General features: G+C 43.2%; 1 protein-coding gene across 1 annotated transcript; it reads left to right on the top strand.

Annotated features, from left to right (window-relative positions):
• The first annotated feature begins 662 nt into the window (after window positions 1–662).
• Window positions 663–15,960, top strand: LOC141176084 (uncharacterized). Its single transcript, XM_073660074.1, has 7 exons — window positions 663–723; window positions 7,468–7,613; window positions 7,743–7,922; window positions 8,007–8,130; window positions 8,214–8,311; window positions 8,508–8,598; window positions 10,583–15,960. Exons 2-7 carry the CDS (start codon window positions 7,542–7,544, stop codon window positions 12,154–12,156), a joined length of 2,139 nt encoding a protein of 712 aa, XP_073516175.1. The 5' UTR covers window positions 663–723; window positions 7,468–7,541; the 3' UTR covers window positions 12,157–15,960.
• The last annotated feature ends 3,945 nt before the right edge of the window (window positions 15,961–19,905 follow it).

The raw sequence follows: 19,905 nt of genomic DNA, 5'->3' as shown, positions 1-19,905 counted from the left end.
GCTCCGTACGCCTCGCACGCGCGCGGCTCCGCTCCGTACGCCTCGCACGCGCGCGGCTCCCCTCCGTACGCGCGCGGCTCCGCTCCGTACGCCTCGTACGCGCGCGGCTCCGCTCCGTACGCCTCGCACGCGCGCGGCTCCGCAACGTACACCTTGTACAAGCGCGGCTCCGCTCCGTACGCCTCGTACGCACGCGGCTCCGCTCCGTACGCCTCGTACGCACGCGGCTCCGCTCCGTACGCACGCGGCTCCGCTCCGTACGCCTCGTACGCACGCGGCTCCGCTCAGTACGCCTCGTACGCACGCGGCTCTGCTCAGTACGCCTCGTACGCACGCGGCTCCGCTCCGTACGCCTCGTACGCACGCAACTCCGCTCCGTACGCCTCGTACACGCGCAACTCCGCTCCGTACACCTCGTACACACACGGCTCTGCTCCGTACACCTCGCACACACACGGCTCTGCTCCGTACACCTCGTACACACGCGGCTCTGCTCCGTACACCTCGTACACACGCGGCTCTGCTACATCCACACTGTAAACCCCTCCTGACCCCACACATAAACTTCAGCTCATCCAGCACCATGACAACCAGCACAGCAGAGTCCTGCATCCACTGAGGCCCCTGATCATGTGACCCCTGACTCCTCCCCTCCTGTGACCTCATCACAGCTCCTGTGTGCACAGAGCAGCCATATATGTGGTGGCGGCTCTGCAGGTGGAGGTATGTGGAGACCCCATTACTGGGCGCAGGGGGCAAACGTATTGTTCTCATAGTACAGGACCCCTTTACTGGCCCCACAGTGTAATGCCCCCATTATGCCCCTTATGCAGGATGTATGATCCCCCCACACAGTGTAATGCCCCCATTATGCCCCTTATGCAGGATGTATGATGCCCCCCACACAGTGTAATGCCCCCATTATGCCCCTTATGCAGGATGTATGATGCCCCCCCACAGTGTAATGCCCCCATTATGCCCCTTATGCAGGATGTATGATGCCCCACACAGTGTAATGCCCCCATTATGCCCCTTATGCAGTATGTATGATGCCCCCACACAGTGTAATGCCCCCATTATGCCCCTTATGGAAGATGTATGATGCCCCCACACAGTGTAATGCCCCTTATGCAGGATGTATGATGCCCCCACACAGTGTAATGCCCCCATTATGCCCATTATGCAGGATGTATGATGCCCCACACAGTGTAATGCCCCCATTATGCCCCTTATGCAGTATGTATGATGCCCCCACACAGTGTAATGCCCCCATTATGCCCCTTATGGAAGATGTATGATGCCCCCACACAGTGTAATGCCCCTTATGCAGGATGTATGATGCCCCCACACAGTGTAATGCCCCCATTATACCCCTTATGCAGTATGTATGATGCCCCCACACAGTGTAATGCCCCCATTATGCCCCTTATGCAGGATGTATGATGCCCCCACACAGTATAATGCCCCCATTATGCCCCTTATGTAGGATGTATGATGCCCCCACACAGTGTAATGCCTCCATGATGCCCCCACACGGTGTAATGCCCCCATTATGCTCTTATGTAGGATGTATGATGCCCCCACACAGTGTAATGCCCCTATTATGCCCCTTATGCAGGATGTATTATGCCCCCATTATGCCCCTTATGCAGGATGTATGATGCCCCACACAGTGTAATGCCCCCATTATGCCCCTTATGCAGCATGTATGATGCCCCCCCCTCAGTGTAATGCCCACATTATGCCCCTTATGCAGGATGTATGATGACCCCCACAATATAATGTTCCCCCAGTAGCGCCTGAGGTCCTGTAGTTGGAATAATCCCTCTGGAGTTGGTTTTCCCTCTGCCTGCTCCCCTACATGTAGACCCTCGAGCATGTATACATGCATGTAGGGGAGCAGGCCTTACTAGATATTGAGGCTTTGTACAGTAATATACCGCATGAGGATGGTATCAGAGGAGTAAGACATTTTTTTAAATTGAGGCCAATAGAGTGTAGCAGACATAATGACTTCATGGAGGATCTTCTACAATTCACTCTTGTCTTTTTCATAACTTCTTTCTTTTTGACAGGAAGTACTTCCACCAGCTCAAGGGTACTACGATGGGGAGCCCCTGGGCTCTCTCGTATGCTAACCTATTCCTGGGCTGGTGGGAGGAAACCACAATATTCAGGGATGATCATAAGTGGTGGCATCCATATATTGAGGTGTGGTATAGATATATTGACTACATTTTAATCATCTGGTCAGGAACGAATGAACAATCTTTTGAATTAGTCAGGGAACTCAATATCCATAGAGTGGGCCTGAGATTTACATCTGAGTTTAATTATCACCAGTTGCCTTTCCTGGATGTACTAATCAAGAAAGATCAGGCTGGGATCCTAGGGACACTCATCTACCATAAACCTTCAAGCACTAATAAACTATTGAAGTGGGATAGCCAACACCTCATCCCCATAAAAAGAGGAATACCCAAGAGCTAATTTTTATGGTTGAAAAGGTACTGCCATAATGTCACAGATTTTAATATACAGGCAATAGACCTGAACACCAGATTCAGGCAAAAAGGGTACTCCTGGTACATTTTGGATTCCGCATCATTGTTTGCAGAAAAATGGGAGAGACAGACACTCCTCCATACCTAACCAAGAGACCAAGAAAAAAGATGGGATAACACAAGTAAGAAAAACTTACGACAATCAGAGTGACCGTATCTTTAATATCCTCAGAAAACACTGGGATATACTTGTGGCTGACGCGGACCTGAGGGTGCTGTGTGATCTACTCCCACAATAACTTTCAGAAAGGTTCGGTCAATTAGGGACCATTTAGTGCATAGTTTCTACAAAAAACCTGCACCCAAGGGGACTTGGCTAGATAGAAGAGTCTGTGGTTTCTTTAGATCTGGAGAAAGTTGTACATGTAATTGGATGAGACCATGTAAATCTTTCTCAAGTTCCTCCATGAGTGAAAACTTTTTTCCGAGGGATTATTCCAACTGTAAAACCTCAGAACTTGTATATATGGCCACATGCATCTGCCCCCTAGTTTTTGTGGGCAAGACCAAGAGGGAGTTTGTGAGGAGGGAGGGGGAGCATTTGGGTGATATATGTCATGGTCGGGACACCCCATTAGTGAGACACATGAACACTCGTACATCGAGGTGAAACCAGAGACATCTTTTGCATCATTGAGGTGGTTAAACCCAATGTGAGAAGAGGTGATCACAATAGATGTTTCCTCAAAAAGGAGAGTGAGTGGATTTCCAGATTGGATCCACGAGCCCCTAAGGAACTGAATGAGCAAATTTCCTTTGCCTGTTTTGTATGAATGCAGCCCCATTCTGTATTACATTTTTGGATTGTATACTCTATTCATTGCTACTCAGTTCCCTGTGAATGGGGTTCACATATTGTTGTACTTCATCGAGATATCTGAGCTTCTATATCAGAATTATTTCTTATCAGTTATATCCTACATATACTATTTAGTAACTAACAAGTGTGATGATCCTTGTGTATCTCTAATTATGCAATAGGGGACAAATTTGATCATTTACGAATATACTGTGGGCCATCATCCCATATTTTCTGTAGTGATAAAGTAGATCTACATGCCTATTGCATGATGGGAGGATATGCAATACTTGTTTTTAGTCTCCAATGACGCTCATCTCAGCGATAGGACTTTTCTATGTTGGTGGTATGCAATCCAAAACCATTATGCGATCCGGCGTGGAACGCATGCTTCCGGGCACATCTGAGCTTTCTTCCGGCCTGTTGTTTTGTGCTGAATTGTAGGGAATACTTGAGAATTTATTTTTGTTCCATCTGTCTTTAGTTGATCCCACTGATGCATCAGATTAGTCCTCAGAGAATTATAATTAGAGGAACCCATGGACACATTAGGATTTGTGAAGCTGACCTCCGCTCTCCTCTATTTCCTTTGAATTTATTGTGTGACCTGTATTTCAGAACAGTAGCTCTTGGTTTGTTTCATTTCCATGTGTAAATTGAATTTGACTCGTAGTCTTTGATATTTCTTTCAAACTTAGTTTTTTTGATGTCTGAGATCCATCCTCCAGACTTTGTAAATTCTTCTGCATATTTTGTTTGAGTTTTGTATCCAAAAAGGCTTCTACACTGGGCGGAAAACTTTCACCGAGTTTGTTTTCAAGAAACAAATATCAAACTCAATGTGACTTGGTTATTCTTTATAAATTTATCTTTATTAAGTGTTGAAAAGGAAATACAAATACAAACACCGGGTACTAGTTGTGCAACAAGTAGTAGGTCAAACATGACCACATAACCATAACAATAACCAGTATTTCCAAAACATTTGAAAATTAAATAAGTAAACACAATCCAAAGTAGAGTCGCTGGTAGAACATTAGTTCAATGTGTTTTAGGATATACCAGCGTGGTGACTCAGACTTAAACATTAAGTCATTACATATTCATGTTGATTAACAAATAAGGGTTATAAAAGAAAAAATGAGTAGTTAAAGCCCAAAACACAAATATACACAAAGACAAAGGGAAGTGGGGGAAGGGATGTATGGGTAAGAGGGTTAGGGTAACGTCAGAGAGGCTCCTGAAGTATAGACTTAACTTTCCCCTATGAGGGCCAGGTAATCAGCGGAAGATTTAAACTCCAGTAGAGCCATGTTTTATAAAATTTATCATGGGAGTTATTGATCGTGTAGGTGAGCTCCTCCATTAACCTAATCTCTTTTATTTTGGAGAACCATAGTGAGATTGTCGGGATAGTGTTACTTTTCCATAGTGAGGGAATACATGCTCTAGCAGACGTGATCAAGAGTCTCAGTATCGAGTTTTTATATGTTTTTAAAGGGGTGTTGCTGTGATGGAGAAGGACGAAAGCTGGGTCATGTCTTGCTCCATCCACCAACGTCACGTTACAACACAGACTGTCCAGGAGTTTGCGGAACCTCATCAGGAGAATTCCCAGGCGTTGTAGGGAGGTCATACAGGCACGTGGAGGCCGCACATAATACTGAGCCTCATTTTGACTTGTTTTAAGGACATTACATCAAAGTTGGATCAGCCTGTAGTGTGTTTTTCCACTTTTAATTTTGGGGGTGACTCCAAATCCAGGCCTCCATTGGCTAATAAATTTGATTTCCTTTGATAATTTTTGTGTGATTTTGTAGTCAGCACATTCAACTTTGTACAGAACAAAGTATTCATTGAGAATATTTCATTCATTCAGATCTAGGATGTGTTATTTGAGTGTTCCCTTTATTTTTTTGAGCAGTGCATTTAATAGAATGTATAGAGAGTAAACTACAATATGTGGGATGCACTTCAGAGTCGCTAAAAAAATGTATTAGAAGACATTTATCTAATGCAATCAATCCCACAACATTAAACGTCTTTGGTTTAAAGACGCTTCACCATGACATATGATTCAAGCCATGTTAGTTTCCTTGATACCATGGTGATCAAGGATACAAAGGGCCACCTAACAACTGATCTCTATTCCAAGCCCACCGATCGCAATGACCTATTACACTTTCCTAGCAATCATCCAAGGTCGATGAAGAAATCTATACCTACATTACGATTTCAGAGGGTCAAACGGATAGTGTCCAGTGAAACTATCCGCAATCAGAGGTTACAAGAAATGTCGACCAAATTCACTGAACGAGGCTATCCACCTAGCTTCTTGAATCCCCAGGCGTCGAATTCCAGAACTGATCTTCCAAACACTAAGGACAGAATTCCCTTCGTTCACACGTTCCACCCCTTCGCCTACATCTTAAATAAAACCATTAGGAAACACAGGAACATCTTACAAACTGGCTATCCCACGATCCCTGCGTTCCAACAACCCTTCCTACCATGTTTTAAGAACCAGTATTAGAGACTATGGTTTTTGCAGAATCCCAAAATGGGCACATTCCCATGTCTCCAATGTCGTCAATGCAACAATGTCCTCAGGGGTAGCATTGTTCATCACCCACAAACTGAAAAAATATACAACATCAAAGGGTACTTTACATGTGACAGTTCATATGTGGTATATCTTATTAAATGTCCATTCGGCCGAATCTGTGTGGGGGAGGCGGCACAGCCCATAAGGGATAGGATTTCAAAGCACAAGTCCACAATTCTGTGCAAAAACCTAATGTTACCCATTCCCCAACAGTTTATCATGGCAGGACATAGTATTTCTCAATTCAAATACCAGGTATTGGAACAAGTTTTGACACCACGTCGGGGGAGCGACAGAGTGAGCCTTCTCAAACATAGAGAAGCCTATTGAATTCATGAATTACAGTCCTTAGAGCCGAAAGGCCTTAATAGGGACTATGACCTGCTGGCTTTTTATATAATTTTTTTTTATGTTTGGAGTTTGGTTCTCATTGAACAATTGGTATAGAGAAACTTGTCACCCAGGGATCTTATGTGACCCTATGTTGAAATGTATTTTACGTTTGGATATGTGGTCTTCAAATTGAATAGGTCAATAATATACATGTTTTGATCTCCATATCCTACTCATATATTGTCTCCTTTATTGCAGATTATTCCTCTCTGGCACACTCTTGTCCCCTCTCCTAGATCCTTGTCCACTCCAACAAAGGCTCTGGCTCATGCCCATTGGGTCTTATGCTCTATACTGGTGGAACGCACATTCTCTCTCCCTGGCACTCAAACTTCCGGCTCACTGGAACGCATTTACACCAGCCTGCAGAATGCACAGCTTCCTGGGAGCAGTGCGTCACTTCCGGTGACGTCACACATGCACTTCCGGAGTTCACACTACACAGCACTGCGGGATTGGCGGCGATTGGTCAGCCGATACCATCCTGCCCCTGACAACTCTCACAGCACCAGGAACTAGCGGTGGACACCGCGTTCCTCTAAGCCACTACGCGCAGTACCAACTTATAACCAGGAACTAGGGGTCACAGGTATGCTACGTCCAGCTCTATTCGGTCTATCTCTGCCTCCACAGTCCCTCTCAGCTGTTAACTCTGAGTCTGCCACTCTCTGCTCCTTTCTGCAGACCCAAGCAACCAGAGTCACCATATCTCCACACTTTTGAATTCCTACCTTTGAATACCATCCAGCAGTCTAGTAGGTGTCACCTCTCTTCAATTTGTATATATACTTGCTCTATACTATGATGTTGTATCCACATTAATGGGGTTTGACAAAATATTATACACTGTTTAAGAGGGGTTTGGGAGAAATTGTTAATATTTTCACAAAATTTCCCTGACAGTGAGTCTATGAGAAACGTATTCAGCTGCAGACTCCAAGGAAGAAACTGCTTGTTGTCTGTGTCCTAAAATATAACGGTTTTATTACTAGATATAAAGAAAAAAACGAAATACTGTAAAATAATAAATCTCCTTATATGTTTTCCCTCATTATCTCCAATAGATGTATTATGATGTGCCATCAACTTATCTTTTTCTCCTTCAGGTCTCTCTTCGGATCCTCTCAGTGACGATCTTCGATATAAGAAAATTTTTCTGATTTACCCATCAAAGGTGGCTATGGACAGAGACAAGATGGTGGAGAGGATATTACACCTCACCCTAGAGATCCTCTTCCGGGTTACTGGAGAGGTGAGAGATTCTAATGACGTCACATTGCATCATTCTTATCTATGGGAATAACAGATGGACAGAACTGAAGAGGTGAGGACTCTGGAAATGTCTGGAGGGAGATTTATGAATGTGTCTCTCCATAACCAGGATTACACAGTAGTGAAGAAGACCTCTAGTGAGCGCTGTCAGAACCCTGTGTCTGAGGGATGGGGAAGATCCCTGAGCCCAATCACAGAGCTTCCACCTCACCCCCTGATACATGAGGACATCAATGACCAGAATATCTTAGAACTCACCTACAAGATGATTGAGCTGCTGACTGGAGAGGTGACACTGCTGGGAATGCTGGGACATTTTACAGTAACGCTATGAAGGGATCGGGGGGGATGACCGTATCATTGTATATGTCAGGTTCCTATAAGGTGTCAGGATGTCGCTGTCTATTTCTCCATGGAAGAGTGGGAGTATTTAGAAGGACACAAAGATCTGTACAAGGGCGTCATGATGGAGGTTCCCCAGCCCCTCACATCACCAGGTAATAGACAGGACTAAATACACATGGCCTATAATTATCTGTATGTAAAGAATAAATTCAGTCCCTGTATGTGTTTCCTCCAGATCTATCCAGTAAGAGGACAACACCAGAGAGATGTCTCCGTCCTCTTCTTCCACAGGACTGTAAACAAGAAGATCCCAATGTTCCTCAGGATCATCAGGTAGATGGAGAGAAGGTGTCATGAGATCTCCCCTATGATGTGTAGACGGCTGTGACGGTTTTGTATTCAGTCTTGTTTTATCCACCATTATTATGTTTTATATTTGTGTAATGAGAACGGTGGAGATGACAGGATTAGAGCTGATCATAGATGGGACTTCTCCATCTGTCTGTGACTTTTATAATATTTGTTTCAGGGTGAAGGTCTGACCCATATTAATACCACAGAGACATATGTGAGGGGTGATGAGCGGTGTAAAGAGGAGATTCCTACATATGACTACCCAGGTGAGTAGTGACCACTAAATGCAGAGAAGTCACAGATTCTTCTCAGTCACCGGCTGTGGCTGCTTTATCGGTGGTGTAGTCCGGCCGTATCACAATCTTGTGGTCACCATTTTGCCGCTAGACCACAACAATCTCCTCCGTCCGAAAATGTTCAGATTACTTTGGGAAATTGGGAATGCCCTTTTCTATAACACTTACAACCTGGAGGATCCACCTACCCCCTGGGATTAGATGATGCTGACCGTTACCTGCCCAGGTCTGTAAACTACAAAGCTAAATGACAGCGTGCGTAGAATGTGCAGATGATCAGGCCCCATTTTTCAAATCTGACATGTGTCACTTTATGTGGTGATAACTTTGAAATTTTTCACAAAGGATAATAAGAAACAAATGGACCTTACAAATAATTTTCCAACTTCTTTTGAATTTGACAATACCCTATATACGGTTGTACACTACTGCACATGGCAGGTTAAGAAGGGAAGGAGCGCCATTTAGCTATTAGGAATGCAGATTTTTCTGGAATAGTTTGCAGACACAATGTATTGGAGGCGCTGTTCATGGTCACCTGGAAGCTCAAAAGATGGCCACCACGAACAGGCTTGCCTTATCTACCCCGTTTACATATTTCACAAATTACTTTCCTCATCACCCTTTAACCTCTCTACATGGATCTGGACTTACACAAAGATCCCTAGACTTGGGCCACGGTGTTACCTGCTGTTCTGTGGAGTGAGATGGGAAGAAGAATAGTCAGGTAGCCAGGTCAGAACAGGAGAGCAGAGAAAATACAAAATCAGAAGACACAAGAGTAGTCAGTAAACGGGCCGAGGTCACAACAGAAAACAAATACACAAGCCGGGAGCTGAGCACAGAGGACTGAACCAGAGGAGAACAAGGCTGTACCTGGCTGCTTCCGGCAATATGCTTCCGGCTTTAGTAGGGTGTGGTGCTTTCCAGTTGGCTGAAGCAGGGAGCAGATTACTCCAGCTGGATAACACACACACCCATACTGCCAGACTGGATGGTACTACTGGTCCAAGCAACCCTAATCTTAGTGGCTGGACAGAACCTGCGCCGTCCAGAGCTTCTGGTTCGGACGTCTCCTCCATCACTAGCGCTGCCTGCAGGATGAATAAGGCGGCTCCTGGTGACAAAAGCAAACGTCACATAAGTCGAAGCACGAGGAGAAGTAGATGTCCCAGAGGAGATGGGACACACCTTTTGCAGAAGCCCTAATATGACAAAATGGCAGAAAACCAGAACAGTAGAAATCCCCATTTTGGAAATTATAACCCTCAGTGAATTAATCTATAGGAGTAGTGACTATTTTAACTCCACAGTCACTCTCCAGAAATTAGCACGCAGTGGATGTTGGAGAGTGAAAATTGCAAATATGCTATTTTATTACCCAACACATAGTGCCCAGATTGTGCTCCAGGAGACACACACCATAAATTAAGTGGGTTCTTCTCATTATAGTAATGCCAAATACATAGATGCTAAATGTGATTTAGGCACATAAACTACTGTAAGGCTCATAAGCGAGGGGGCGATCTGACTTTGGGAGAGCAGATATTGCTGGATTGGTTTATGGAAGCCATGTTGCTTTTCAAGAGCCTTTGAGCCACTAGTAATGTGGAAACCTCTGTTATTACATTGACAAATGATGGACCTGAGTGGGGACTTGTTTTTTGTGAGAGGAGTAGAAGTTTTTATTGGTATTATTTTCGGCTACATAACATTGTTTGGTGGCTTTTTATTCCATATTTGGAGGCAGAATGAAAAAACAGTTGAACACCACGCTCTACTGCTCCATCCTATGAGGTTTTCTATTAGACAGTCATTGTCCTGGTGAATAAGTGATTTTTTTTTTTATATACATAACTTGCCTTTTTTATGGACAGTTTAAGTAGAAATGTTCAAAAATATAAAATTCAAGGAATTTTTATTAAAAAATAATAATTGGTTTTCTTCTTGGCAGATGTCTGTACCAGGAGATCAGAGGGACAGCTGATATCTTCAATTTTCAAATCAGATTATTTTCAGATCCAACAGGATACAATTGAAATGAATGACATTTCTCCAGATTTACCATCATCCCTTCACAGCAAAGATCTGTCATCTGATCCTTTGAAACAGGTCCTGTCTTCTGATTCATTACTGACTACTAAGGAAAATCAAAGTCACAAAATAAGCATTAAAAAGCAAAATGCTTCTAATGCAAAGAAGCCATTTTCACGTTCAGAATATAGAAATAGTTTTCCTCCCAAAAAGTCTTTTCTTAAACCTCAAAAAATTCACACAGCAGAGAATAGATTTTCTTGTGCCAAGTGTGGGAAATGTTTTAATCAGAAATTAGATCTTGTTAGGCACCAGATAACTCACACAGGGGAAAAGCCATTTTCATGTTCAGAATGTGGGAAATGTTTTACAGAGAAATCAACTCTTATCACACATCAGAGAACTCACACAGGGGAGAAGCAATTTTCCTGTTCAGAATGTGGGAAATGTTTTAACCAGAAATCATATCTTAATATACATCAGAGAACTCACACAGGTGAGAAGCCTTTTCCATGTTCAGAATGTGGAAAATGTTTTAACCATAAATCTAGTTTTCTTAAGCACCAGAGAACCCACACAGAGGAGAAGCCATTTTCCTGTTCAGAATGTGGGAAATGTTTTACAGTGAAATCAACTCTTATCAACCATCAGAGAACTCACACAGGAGAAAAGCCATTTTCCTGTTCAGAATGTGGGAAATGTTTTACAGAGAAATCAAATCTTATCAGACATCATAGAACTCACACAGGGGAGAAGCCATTTTCATGTTCAGAATGTGGGAAATCTTTTGCAAAGAAATCAAATCTTATCAAACATCAGAGAACTCACACAGAGGAGAAGCCTTTTTCATGCTCAGATTGTGGAAAATGTTTTGGACACAAATCATATCTTTATAAACATCAGAGAACTCACACAGAGGAGAAGCCATTTTCCTGTTCAGAATGTGGGAAATGTTTTACAGTGAAATCAACTCTTATCAACCATCAGAGAACTCACACAGGAGAAAAGCCATTTTCCTGTCAAGAATGTGGGAAATGTTTTACAGAGAAATCAAATCTTATCAAACATCAGAGAACTCACACAGGGGAGAAGCCTTTTTCATGTCCAGAATGTGGGAAATGTTTTAACCAGAAATCGGATCTTGTTAAGCACCAGAGAACTCACACAGGGGAGAAGCCATTTTCATGTTCAGAATGTGGGAAATCTTTTGCAAAGAAATCAAATCTTATCAAACATCAGAGAACTCACACAGAGGAGAAGCCTTTTTCATGCTCAGATTGTGGAAAATGTTTTGGACACAAATCATATCTTTATAAACATCAGAGAACTCACACAGAGGAGAATCCATTTTCCTGTTCAGAATGTGGGAAATGTTTTACAGTGAAATCAACTCTTATCAACCATCAGAGAACTCACACAGGAGAAAAGCCATTTTCCTGTTCAGAATGTGGGAAATTGTTAAAGGACGAGGTTTCCCTCCAAAAATATCAGTAATTAATGGGGGAACTCTCCTACTCCTCTATTGAGGTCCGATATTAACTATTAACATCAAACTTGATTATTAATAATTAATATCCACTAATGTTATCTGTGCCTTATACTATATACCAACTGAGACAAAACCGTGTGCTAATAAAAGGTATTTATTACACAAAAGTCTACAGTTAATATACTACTATTTATCCCACTAACACAGTACACAATAATAATAACAATATACAATTCCCAATTACCTATTTTCCACCCATGTTTCCTAATCACTCGTGCAATATCAGCCCACCCAACTATACTAACTTTCCCTATATATATATACAGATACAAGGATAGGGTTAGTACAGGGTATGTAGGGCTAGCAAGTAAAGAGTTACAGGGGAAGAGAGATACTCAGCCATGTGTTATGTCCATCTCTAACAGTCCAAAGAGCAAAGAGGGCTAGCACATGAGTGCTCTGGGGTTTTAAGTCCTGCACCGGAAATGATGTATTATTCCCCGCCCACTGGCTAAGGTCTTTGTTCATGTCCAGCCATACTCGCAAAACCTGTTTTAGTACATGGCTGGACATTTTGTTGATCCTGACCCCAACAGCAGCAAGTAGACTGAAACACATAAGGAGATGGGGGCCAATATATATGTATACTTATCTGCAAGCATGGCTAGTATGTAGATACATATATACATGTACAACCTAGGACACTTCCCTTTACAATCCCCTTGTTGTCGAGAACACGACAATGAAATTTGAGGGAAGTGTTGTACTGGGATATATTTGCCTACTCCAGCCCCATTTGTAAGTTGTGACAGTTCAGGATGGAATGAAGTATAATACTGCACTTAGGTACCTAGACATCAGCCATTACGGCCATCAACTCTTCCCTGCCTTTCACCGTAATCCAACGCATCCCTCCACAGAATACACTCTGCTTCTTTCTTGGATCTTTAATCAAACTCTTTTTGTTGTTAAAGTCTTTTTGCTGTGGTCCTGTCGTTGCCAGTCTTCAGGTATCTGCCTACCCCAAAGTCGTCTTGCTGGTCAGACTCTGGAATGGCTTTACCCTCAGTGTATAGGTTGGCCCGAGTCACTATCCTGTGTACACCCCTCACCCTGCCAGTCTTTCTATTCCTCTCCCGCAGCTTGCTTCTGCAGGGTTATGAGTACTCCTGGCTGGCTCGCCATTGTTAAAAGACGAGGTTTCCCTCCAAAGATATCAGTAATTAATGGGGGAACTCTCCTACTCCTCTATTGAGGTCCGATATTAACTATTAACATCAAACTTGATTATTAATAATTAATATCCACTAACGTTATCTGTGCCTTATACTATATACCAACTGAGACAAAACCGTGTGCTAATAAAAGGTATTTATTACACAAAAGTCTACAGATAATATACTACTATTTATCCCACTAACACAGTACACAATAATAATAACAATATACAATTCCCAATTACCTATTTTCCACCCATGTTTCCTAATCACTCATGCAATATCAGCCCACCCAACTATACTAACTTTCCCTATATATATATACAGATACAAGGATAGGGTTAGTACAGGGTATGTAGGGCTAGCAAGTAAAGAGTTACAGGGGAAGAGAGATACTCAGCCATGTGTTATGTCCATCTCTAACAGTCCAAAGAGAAAAGAGGGCTAGCACATGAGTGCTCTGGGGTTTTAAGTCCTGCACCGGAAATGATGTATTATTCCCCGCCCACTGGCTAAGGTCTTTGTTCATGTCCAGCCATACTCGCAAAACCTGTTTTAGTACATGGCTGGACATTTTGTTGATCCTGCCCCCAACAGCAGCAAGCAGGCTGAAACACATAAGGAGATGGGGGCCAATATATACATGTATACTTATCTGCAAGCATGGCTAGTATGTAGATACATATATACATGTACAACCTAGGACACTTCCCTTTACAGAAATGTTTTACAGAGAAATCAAATCTTATGAAACATCAGAGAACTCACACAGGGGAGAAGCCTTTTTCATGTCCAGAATGTGGGAAATGTTTTAACTAGAAATCGGATCTTGATAAGCACCAGAGAACTCACACAAGGGAGAAGCCTTTTTCATGTTCAAAATGTGGGAAATGTTTTAACCAGAAAGCGCATCTTGATAACCACCGGAGAACCCACACAGGGGAGAATGTCACAACTACACCCAATTACTCTCTGTAGAGATTGGAAAGGCCCTAGCTGCACAACTAAAAATGCCACCACACACCCAACTAACTAATAAGCCGTTGAGGAGTTTCTCATACCTCCTGAGGAACCAGAGGGGAGGCTGCAACACACTCTCAACAAGGGGAAAGGAAAGTATGAAGTAAAATACGAAAACTGAGTGAGAAACAAAAACACATTCATATAGGGCAAAGAAGGCAAGCTAAGGAGAACCACAAATAAAAGGAACAAGTATAATCTCCTAGAAACCTATCATTGTTAGAATGAAAAGGTACTGGGAGGGAAAGCAAACTGACCGGGAGGATAGTTTCACCTTTGAGGTGAAACTTATAAAATTTATCCTCACCAACTGTATATGTAAAACCTGTCCGTTTATAATGACCATGGATAAGATAAAGATTCCCAACTCACATCAGGACCACAAGATCACAGGTACTTTCAGCTGCATCACAATGAACTTAATTATATGTAACAAATGTCCAACTGGGGGTCTGTATGTAGGGGAGACAAGGCAAAAACTTAGAACAAGGATGAATTTTCATCGCCACACAATAAAAGAAAAAAAGAATAGCTCTACTTGTGGCCAAACATTTTTACGGCCACAACTGCTTCTCCCTCTCCCATACTGATAGTTCTGCTTCACGTCACTTGTCTTATCTATTGCATTATTCCTGTGCCCTGTTGTGTATAAATATGTGACTCTTCAGATTTTGTATTATACTATATCTGATGAAGAGACCTGAGTAGTCTCGAAAGCTTACTGACTAATGGCTAACTGAAAAGATTGTATCAACCACTGAGAACTTTCAAATTTTAATGTTTTTCTCCAAGCAGCAATTTTAAGATCTCTCCACAGGTGTTCAATGGGATTTAGATACGGATTCATTGCTGGTCAGAACTCTCCAGCACTTTGTTTCCATCCATTTTCTGGGTGCTTCTTGAAGTATGTTTGGGGTCATTGTCATGCTGGAAGACCCATGACCTAGGATGCAAACTCAGCTTTCTGACACTAGGCACTACATTGTGCCCCAAAATCCTTTGCTAATCTTCAGATTTCATGATTCCTTGCACACAGTCAAGGTACCTGACCAAAGGCAGCAAAACAACCCAAAAACATCTTTGAAGCGCCACCATATTTGACTGTATGTGTTGTAAATTTATTGATTATGTTGCGCACCTTGGACAGCGGAACATCCGGATCTCTAAAGATGGACTTATAACCTTGAAATTATTGATATTTTTCAACAATTTTGGTTCTCAAGTCCTCAGACAGTTCTCCTTTTTCTGTTTTCTCCATGCTTAGTGTGCCACACATATGTACACAATGCAAAGATTGAATCAACTTCTCCCTTTTTTATCTGGTTTTAGTTGTGATTTTCATATTGCCCACACCTGTTACTTGCCACAATCACGTTTGAACAAGCTTCACATGCTTGAAACAAAGTTGTTTACCCACAATTTTGGCAAGGTGTCAATCATTTGCCCGACCTATTTTATGTGGTTTTGTGTGAAATTATGTTAAATTTGCCTTTTTTTTCTCTGTTTTCTTGTGTTGTTCCAATACACACAAAGGAAATAAACGTGTATAACAAAACATGTAACTGCAATAATTTTCTGGGAGAATTACTTCATTTTCTGGAACAATTTAAAGGGACCTAACACTTTTGACCATGACTTGTTTTTGTTGCCTTTTTAATTTGTTGCAGCATATCATCCTCTTCATGTTCAGCTATATTAGGAGGCTTGTAGCAAAGTCCAGTTAGCAGCTTTCCATTATTACCATTTCCATGTACATTAACCATACTGATTTTACATCAGGGATGTAAAGCTCAAAACATGCAGAAGGCCAAAATGAAAAACTTGGACAAAATTGTGGACCATCCAGTATACAGTATAATGGGCCCCACATAGTCCTCCATACTGAATAATGGGTCCCACATAGTCCTTCATACAGTATGATTGGTCCCACATAACTTTCCATCCAGTATAATGGGCCCCACATAGTTTTCCATACAGTATAGTGGGCCCCACAAAGTCCTCCATGCAGAATAATGGCCCCACATAGGTGTGGTGGTTCTGGTGTCGTGGGTCAAATATAATCAGCATGAGTTGGGCATGTGTGCTGTACATTGTCGAAGCTGCCCTACATGTCGTCATAGAGCTTGAGGTCTTAAGTCAGCGCAGTTCTCCATGAACCTAAACCCTTTCTTCCTGACAATTATCTCCTTAAGTTCCCGCTGACTTTCTAGTGACGTAGTGGAATCAGCAGTATTTCTGAAGACACCACCTGTACTTCAGCTTCTCTCCTAATTCCCTGTAATCATTTTGAAAGACCTTTCACCTCCCTCTAACTTTGTCATTGGTACCAGCGTGTACCATGACTACTGGGTTTTCCCCAGTCCCACCCAATAATCTGTATCTGATCGCATGAAGATCCCCCTGTTAGTGGCACACAAAATGTGTGTGTTTCGTCTTAGTTGTCTGCCACCAAATTGTATATAGGATCTATTTGTCGGAGAAATCACAAATGAACACTGAGTAGTGTCTCAAATAGGCTTTTTATAGGAAAAATCAGGAACCTTTCCACACATTACCTCATTGTCTTATCTCATAATTATGGCTGACATCTGTCGCTAATGGGTCATTATTTTAATATGTAAATTTAGTTAAGCTGACTCTCAAATCAATTAAGTCCGTCTTGCACATAAGGTTCAAAGGTCAATCAGTATAGTCACTTATCTTTTATTATTCTGTAATTTCCCTTAAAGAAATAAAGATCATCAGCAAGCTCTTATTATCAGATTAATATGTTAGTCAATAATCGTTAGGAATTTTCTATAATTCCATGTTCCACGTAGTATGTGGATCTTTGATCAATATGAGGTTGTTGGTACAATGTGGTACGGGGAGGAGGAGGGCATTTTGGATTGTCTGTAATTCTTAATACATAAAAGTATGGAGTTCCATTTTTATATAACTTCCATAATCATACAGTATATTTATCTATAACACCCCAAATTAACTTAGGAATTATCTTAAGGACCATAATCTTCCACTTGACGAGATAATGCAAAAAAGTACCTGACCCACCTGGAACCAAGAATTCACCTTACTTCATACTCCCGATTCCCTTCCAAATCCACCTCAATTATGTCTTGAGGTCCCCTCAAATTTTTTTAAAAGAGAAGAATGGAAAGAATTATTGATTTTCCAGGCAATAGGAAGCTGCAACTTAACTGTCACAGGATTTAAAATTTTAATAATTTTATAAGGACCTACAAATTTAGGTGCAAACTCTCTAGATATTATCTTTAAGCGCAGATTTTTTTAGGACAACCACACAAAATACCCCACCCTAAAGACAGGAGCCTTCCTACGTCTGCGGTTAGCAACTCTTTTGGTCCAGTCACTATCTGCCAAAAGATACCTTTCGACATCCCTCCAGACCTTAAAGAGGTTGTCCACTACTATTAACAATGCCCCTGTTACGCTCACGCCCGGACTAACTGGTGTGAGGGTGGTTAGTGGTCCCACTGGGCCATGAACCGAGGAGTGCATGGAGGGGCGTGACTAAGGGCCTCGCTATATCCGACCACGAATACACTGCGGCTTAATCGACTCTGTGGTCTGAGGAGGGACGTGGGAGGTGGCCCAGGTGCTACTCCAGGTCAGACCCCGGACACAGCTGTTGACCCACACCGGGGAATGCAGAAACGGGCAGGCACAGCTGGTATGCAGACAGGCGAGTACTGGCAGGCACAGCTGGTATGCAGACAGGCGGGTACTGGCAGGCGCGGCTGGTATGCAGACAGGCGGGTACTGGCAGGTGCGGCTGGTATGCAGACTGGCGGGTACTGGCAGGCATGGCTGGTATGCAGACAGGCGGGTACTGGCAGGTAGGAACGCAGGCTGGATAGGGACCAGTACAGACTGGGATACAGGAACAGAGCCGCAGGTGTGGTGGACAAGCGGAGCAGAACCGCAGGTGCGTTGGACAAGTGGAGCAGAGTGAAACCGCAGGTGCGGTGGACAAGCAGAGCAGAGCAAAACCGCAGGTGCAGTGGACAAGCAGAGCAAAACCGCAGGTGCGGTGGACAAGCGACGCAGAGCAGAGCGAAACCGCAGAGCAGAGGGTGCAGGCAGACAGGATAGGGCTCTGTTCACATGCAACAGACTGGGAAACACAGGAAGATAGTTAGAACACAGGAGGTAGAGACGGAGGCAGGGAGATGGGACAAACAGAACCAGATACACACAAGGTACTTACAATGAAGTAGCGAGTGGACACAAAACTCACAAACAGAAGTACAGAGACCATGAGTTGGAGTTAGGTGCAGGTTCAGACACTGCAGGAAAAGGGCAGGTACGGACATAGAGACAAACAGGTAATGGGCTAGGACACCGTTCATACATGAACTGAACCTGGAACAAGATACAGGAACGAGCCTGGGAACTCAGCCCCCAGGGTGGCGGAAACAGACTAGAAGTCACAGATACAGGTAACGGGCCTGGGTATACAGCCCCTAGGGTGGTGGAAACAGACAAGATACAGGACAAGACTTGGCAACTCAGTTGCACAGAACACACTGAAAGAAAGTGTTGCTCAGGCACCTCCTACTGGGTGGAGGGGGTTTAAGTATCCAGTGACTCACAGCAATAGGCTGGGGACGCATTAGGAGTGCGCACACTGTAACTTTAAGAATCAGGCAGTAACGGCGCCGCCGCCCTAAGCAATTAGACAAGAGACATGCACACAGCAAGTACTGAAGCAAAGTGTGCAGCCTGGACTGATAGGTAAGTTGGCGGTCTTGCATGGTGGAAGATGGTAAGCCATGCCAGCATTCCGCCTGGGATATTACAGTCCCCATGGAATTAAATTGTGCCAACAAGTCTTTTTGTAAATGCCTTGCTTGTTCTTTATTGCCTGTGAGCGGCGTTATTGCTGGCCTCTCACCAGGCATCACGTGACCCCGGCTGCAGCCGGCTCCGACATCTGCTGATGTCACGTCAAGTTCCGGCTGCAGTCGGGCATGAGCACGTGATGCACTCCCCCTTGATTGATGGGCTGTGGGCAGGGTTGCATCGCACATCGCAGCCCAGCATCCACCGCACGCTTTCCCTCTCTGCTTTAGTTGGGAAAGAGCAATAAAAAATCAAATTGCACTCGGACCAATGTTAATGAATGAGTGACATCTCATCTGCGATTTTTTTTTTCTCAGCTGAAATCAGGCTGAGAAAAAATTCACAGCATGCTGCGATTTGCCACGTATCTCAGGCGGCGAGACTTGCCAATGCAAGTCAATGGGTGTGTGAAAAAAATCGCACATCACTCGGACCATGCGAGTGCCGTCCGATTTTCACGCCCCCGTCTCTTTAAAAGCCGGCAATTCATCAGCCGCATACAGTTAACAATACATCGGTACCTGACAATATGAAAATAGAAAGAATAGCTATACACATAGAATAGATAGAAAGGTGTCAGTCATGTATATAATTAGTACAGTGACAGTGCTGGCTACTGTACTTGTCATTTATTGTTAAATTAAAGGATTTATT

Source organism: Phyllobates terribilis, unplaced genomic scaffold, assembly GCF_046119375.1.
Source record: "Phyllobates terribilis strain yellow unplaced genomic scaffold, ASM4611937v1 Scaffold_17__1_contigs__length_24005725, whole genome shotgun sequence".
Classification (NCBI taxonomy): domain Eukaryota; kingdom Metazoa; phylum Chordata; class Amphibia; order Anura; family Dendrobatidae; genus Phyllobates; species Phyllobates terribilis.
Note: the sequence above shows the minus strand (reverse complement) of the source record. Positions and strands in the feature narration are given on the sequence as shown.